The sequence below is a fragment of the Octopus bimaculoides genome, chromosome 3 (assembly GCF_001194135.2).
Source record: "Octopus bimaculoides isolate UCB-OBI-ISO-001 chromosome 3, ASM119413v2, whole genome shotgun sequence".
Classification (NCBI taxonomy): Eukaryota; Metazoa; Mollusca; class Cephalopoda; order Octopoda; family Octopodidae; genus Octopus; species Octopus bimaculoides.
In genome coordinates, this window is record NC_068983.1 from 25,022,754 (window position 1) to 25,029,258 (window position 6,505).

A 6,505-nucleotide genomic window follows, 5' to 3' on the forward strand; every position below is an offset into this window, starting at 1 on the left:
TCGACGACTGGCACCCGTGCCAACGTCGTCTCCTTCATTGTACACGAAACTCAGCTTGCAAAGACTTATTGGGGCAAGCGAAAGCGAAATCGGGATAGCACCTGTGACCAGAGTCACCTTTCTGGTACTTGTGCCCGTGACATGTATAAGGATTTTCGAGCGAGATCGTTGCCAGTGCCCCTGGACTGGCTCTTGTGCAGGTGGCACATAAAATACACCATTTTGAGCGTGGCCGTTGCCAGTACCGCCTGACTGGCCTTCGTGCTGCTGGCACGTAAAAGCACCCACTACACCCTCAGAGTGGTTGGCATTAGGAAGGGCATCCAGATGTAGAAACTCTGCCAAATCAGATTGGAGCCTGGTTTTGCCATCCAGTTTCACCAGTCCTCAGTCAAATCGTCCAACCCATGCTAGCATGGAAAGCGGACGTTAAACGATGATGATGATGATGATGATGATGATGATCACTCACCCTATATACCTGTCGCCAAACATAGATGCACACCTATGCTTGCATTTACACACCCACTCCTTCACGTTTAACTTCTTCATAGAACAACATTCCCAACTGGCTCCGAAAATTTTCACCTGTATTTTTTAACAGCTTTTGATCTTTCTCACACATTCTACGGTCACTCTGTCTCCTGTTGACGGGGGTAATATCCATAATGTTAAGACACTTTGCTTTTTTAAATGTTAGATTAATATTATGTTTGTTAAACTCTTTCTGTGCTGCTTTGTCTTTTTTATTTCTCTTATGGTACTACAGCAACGGTACTGGATATTAATAGTTATCGCCAAGCTAACATGGCAGTCCAGAAAAATAGGACAAATGCTATCATTGATTAGCTCCATGAGGCGGTGGCCTCTTGGAGCTAATCGACAGCACCATTCGTCCTATTTTTCGTTTAATAGTTAATTACAAGTATACTTTTATTCCTATTTAATAAATTTAATGTTTGTATTAAGCGAAAACACCTAAAGCTCCATGAGTCACCGGCAGGGGCTGTATTTCAAGCAACCAGCCTTGCTACACACTGTCACGCTGAATCTTGCTAAGAAATACATAAAAGATACATGTCTGTGGTGTGCTCAATAAAATAAGTTTCTGCTGAGTTCTGGGATCGATGTAATCATCTATCCATTTTCCATAAAATGTGCTAAAATTGTGCTAAAATTTGGAAATATTATATGGGCATAGCTTTTCATGTAAGTTAGGGAAATCCTAGTAACTATCTGTAGTAAGATAACATTTCTTAAACCTTCTTTGTGGTAACTGATAGATTCAGCAATACTAAACCTTTCAAACATATTAATGATTTGCTTAATCACTTGTGAAATTTAGCTTTATAAGAAAAAAAAAAGAGATATATAAAAATGTTTGCATAGTATTTTCCTGAGATATCATTAGGTAAAATGATTGGTAAACACTGTTGGGAGTGGTCCCTCTTAGCAAGTTGAGTGAGCACTTGCATTTGCTAACTCTGGTTTTGTATATATGGCTTATATAATAAAACAAGATTAAAGCATTTTTCTTTTTTTACTTGCAGTCTATTTTGATTAGATATACCCAATATAACCTATTTGCTTATTGCTATGTAAGTGCATGACTATCCTTTGACTTCTCTGCTATGAGATTTTTAAAATTTTCATTTGATATTCTTTAATTACCCAAGCTTAACCAGATTCTTACGTTCTGACGATAACTTTCATCACTCACTTTGAATTACTCAAAGATAACAGCCAAGGTCATGCAAGTTAAGAAAATTTTAATTGCTTCAATCAAAAGCTAATGTAGTTGATAGTGAAAGCAATAGAACTTCATCTATTCATGGTTTCATTTAAAACTATATTTTTACAAGTTTCATCTACATTAAAGATTCATTTATTGAATAATTTTATCACATAATTAAAAATAAGATAAAATTACACCGGAATCTGAACTTTGATAGTCTTGAATTCTTTGAAATAAGTATAAGCTGAATATACTTGACTCTTTTAATATCGATTGTTTGTAAACATGAAGTCTTGGCTTCTGTCTTTTAAAATGATTATGGAAAATGAAGATTCCAGAATCACTTTTAGATCTAATCAAATAATCGTTCAATTTCATCCTTCATTGCACCAATCTATTTTTCTAAACAAACAACTGGAAAAGTCTCAATAACATTAACTGAAACTACTTAATTGCATACAAAATAATTAACTGGTTGTTATAACACAGATTTACTGTTATAAGTTTTTCCATACATCATTCTGAGACACCTGTGTCACATCATCAGTGAAGCTTTCTTGGGTCATTGGGTGTTTATTATTATTATTATTATTATTATTATTATTATTATTATTATTATTATTATTATTATTAAGAAGGTGGTGAGCAGGCTGAATCGTTAGCACGCTGGGAAAAATGCTTAGCGGCATTTCGTCCGTCTCCTACGTTCTGAGTTCAAATTCCGCCCGAGGTCGACTTTGTCTTTCATCCTTTCCGGGTCGATAAAATAAATACCAGTTGACGAACTGGGGTCGCTGTAATTGACTCATCCCCTCCCCCAAAATTGCTGCCCTTGGGGCAAAATTTGAAACCCTTATTATTATTATTATTATTATTATTATTATTATTATTATTATTATTATTATTGTCAAGACGGCAGTGAGCTGGAAGAATCGTCACCGTGCCGGCGGGCAAAATGCTTAGCGGCATTTCGTCCGTCTCCTACGTTCTGAGTTCAAATTCCGCCCGAGGTCGACTTTGCCTTTTATCCTTTCGGGGTCGATGAAATAAGCACCAGTTGAACACTGGGGACGATGTAATCGACTAACCCCGCTTCCCCCGAATTGCTGGTTTTGTACCAAAATTTGAAATCATTATCATCACCACCACCACTACCCCCCACCCCCCACCATCATCATCATCAATATTATTACGGTGAAGCAATATCCCCTTGTATCTATTTTGCAGTTCAAACTTGGTGTACCATCATCAGTTGATCAACGTATCATATTACAAAGACGACAACAGTACCCTTTTGTTAGTGCTGCCAACAGATTTGTAAGTTTCGATATTCTATCATTCATTTCGTCTTACGTTAATTAATGAGTTAATTGGATATATAATTAATTAATTATTTGATTAACTTTGTAATTAATTAATTCATCAATTAGCTATATAATTAATTAATTCATATATTCTGCCATTTTCACTACCAGCATTGTTTTCTTGGGACTGTCGAATATATCTAATTATTCCACAGAAAGTCTATTTGTTTTAAATACTCACCCCAGCATATGTTTATATATATGTATGTATGTATCTGGGTAATATAAGTGTAAATACACACACACACGCGCACAGTGGGATATAGAGAGAGAGTTTTGTAGGATCAATTAAAAAAGCCCAAAACCCCCTAAAACCATGCACTCAATTCAACTATAATGAATTAATAATCATTTAATAAATACAGGCGTTATGAGTGAGCTGCTGAAGGTATCATACGAGAAACGTTTAATATTCTTCTTCCTTTCTTATATCTGAAATTAGGTGTTCTGTGTACAATCCAGCGATCATTGAAGCCCTTGTAATATAGCTACTCAATGAGAATGTACGAGAATACATGTGAAAAAAGAAGAAACGTTCAAACCTAAATGAGGATAATCCTGTTCTTGGAAGCTAGGATAGTGTTTAATTATCACATGAAGATTTGTTAGAAAATGTTCTACATTTAAAGGAAGAATATTGCTAATATTAAGTGCATATGGCTAAGAGTGACGTAATGAGTTTTATATTTGTGAATATATGAGTCAGTATTGAACATGGAAGTTTACAGTCTTAATTTATAGTATAGAGAGAATGTCAAAATCCAGGGCTAGCACTTGAATAGGCGAATGGCTAATTTGTATCGAACTTCGTGAGAGGGAGGGCTTTTCAGTTTGATAAAAGAAATTTGTCTAGATACATACATCTCATTAAAATCTCTGATCTCGAGTTTAGATAGTCAGTGATATCCTTCAACTTAATTAATATGTGTACGGAGTTTGAACGCAGAAGGTAATGCTAGAAGAAATGCTGCTAAGAATTTTATTCATCTTGCTGACGATGAAAAATAGACTTATAATAAAAATACCAAGGAAGAAGTAAATGAGAACGTAAGAATGGGATGCAAAGGAATTATAATAAATAGGTAATTAATGTGCCAGTGATGATAGGGTGTGTATGCATATTTGGTGAGGTGAACTTTATATAAGACTTTGCCTCTCCAAAGCATTTTCATAAATTTGCCCTAAACGTCCATTCTTGTTTTTAGACTGTTATTTAGCCCATGTTTCATACGTTCAGAGTAATATAAAGCTTTCCTTTGATAAGTTCCAAGTTACTCTGTGGTTGAAAAAGCTTGAGATTGTGCATCATATATGATGCATGGAAGTTTCTTTGTATATCACTCATGACACACAGGAGAAGCAAAGGGTTAAAATTAATATCATGAAGTTATTTTTCTGGGATTTGAATGGGATGGTAGTTATATTTCAAACCACTCCAATATGGATATATTCCAAAGGGTTGCGTGATGCGGATAAAAATAGCTTCTTTTGAGAACATTTTTGAATAATCATTAATAATTATATTAAATTTTCAGTTGGTTAGATTTATCGTCAAGTTTTATAGTTCTGAATTGTATAGAAAAATCTACTTTATAAGTATTTGCCAAAATCTTAACAGTGATCAGTATTCGTTGCTTATAAACTCACGAATCTATTTATCGAAACCCACCTAACGATATATAATTTAAATTTAGCATTAATCTTAAAGCTAATTCTAACCCTTAATATGATCTAATACTTCTAAGTCAAAATCGGAAAATCTGGATTAAAACCGAACAGTAGGAAAACCGACACGCAATTGCATATCTAACAAGACAATGGAGGTAGCAGGGAAAGTGTCACTTCATGGCGATATAAAGGATGAAGCTTTAATTAGGAGAATTCTGTGAGCTGGAGATTATATAAAACAATAAAAGGAAGGACAGAAGAATCGAGAAAAGGAGAATGTAGGAAAGGACAAACCTTGAAGAAGAGACGTCGTTATCTACATAGTTTTTATATCTTCAGCAAATGGGGGACAGTGAAAACTGTGAAACTGATTTAAAATAGAAATTAACCCTTTCAATTGGCTACAATGAATCAGGCAAAGTTGTTTATCTATAATTAAATGTAGTGTTATAAATAAACCTAGTTATATAACTATTTAACTATTTAAGTTCTATATCTATTTAATGTAGAAAACATTAAGAGCTGATATGCACCTACACATACACACATATCCTTTCATTGGCCCTCAACTCTTGATATAATATGGTGTATCTAGGGTGCCTAAGCCTGATGGGGCCCGTCCCTCTTGAGATCTGATTAAAGCTGATTCTTTCAGAAGTGAGTTAGTAAGAGAGAGAGAGAGAGAGAGAGAGAGAGGAATTTATTAATGTAGTGGACTGGTATTTATTGAGCTCCGAAAGGATCAAAGGCACAGCCAGAAGAAATGCAGGTTACTCCATCTTTGAAATGAACTTTGTATAGTGTTACACCATATATACTTAATAAGCGTATATTCACAGCAGCGCTGGACAGAACAGAGTAGACTAGAGACTGGCTGTTGCGACTATATATATATGCACATTGCCCCTTGGGCAAATGTTTTCTATAAACCTAGGCCAACCAAACCTTACGTGTAGGTTTGGTAGACAGAAACTGAAAGAAACCCGTTGTGTGTGTGTGTATATATATATATGTGTGTGTGTGTATGTATGTATGCATGCATGCATGCGCGCTTAATCTTCATAAATTCACATCGTTTTAATCCGTCCAACTTCTGATGATGGATCTTTGTGCTTGAAATCCACGAAGCTACTTAGCTTTCCTTTTTCGCACAGTAAGAACTTCTTCGTTTGCATTATTTGCTATTTTTTTTTCTTATTTATAAATGAATTTATTGAGCACTCTCGCGAACAGCGTATTGCCTGAATAGTTTCGATCACAGCAGTTAAGATCTGATTTCTTCTTGCCAGAAGGTGCACTTTATCCTACGATAATATATTCAAGAGGACAACAAAGAAGATATATCTCAATCGGCAATCTATTTATTTGTTCTTTGCAGCTGTTTTCAGTATAAAACTGTCAAAACATTCCAAATACTATAAAAATAGTACACTTTAATATTAAGTTCTTGAGAAATAGTCTTTTGACTCTGTTGGTTTACTTGTCCATTTGCCATACAGTTTCAGTGATTGTTATGTTTTCCTCTCTACATTATTGTTCACTAAGAACTGTTCTGTCTTATTACTCACTCGACGAATTGTTGACAAGAAAGTAGGAAATGAGAAACAACTAGAAAAGACGTTCGGCTAACAAATGCAACAAAGATACACGCCGAAAGCTTGAATACGTTAAATTCAGTGTTCTATCAACTCCGTGGAAATAAGGAAAATAATATAGATAAAATAATAACCCCCCCCCC

The 6,505-nt window shown here is 35.0% G+C and overlaps 1 protein-coding gene across 1 annotated transcript in view; it reads left to right on the forward strand.

Moving 5' to 3' along the window:
• LOC106870461 (protein inturned) overlaps window positions 1-6,505 on the forward strand; it is a 99,839-nt gene that overhangs the window by 19,090 nt on the left and 74,244 nt on the right. The window contains exon 6 of the mRNA XM_052966717.1: window positions 2,963-3,052. Coding sequence (XP_052822677.1) covers window positions 2,963-3,052 — 90 coding nt within the window. The remainder of the gene's footprint in view (window positions 1-2,962; window positions 3,053-6,505) is intronic.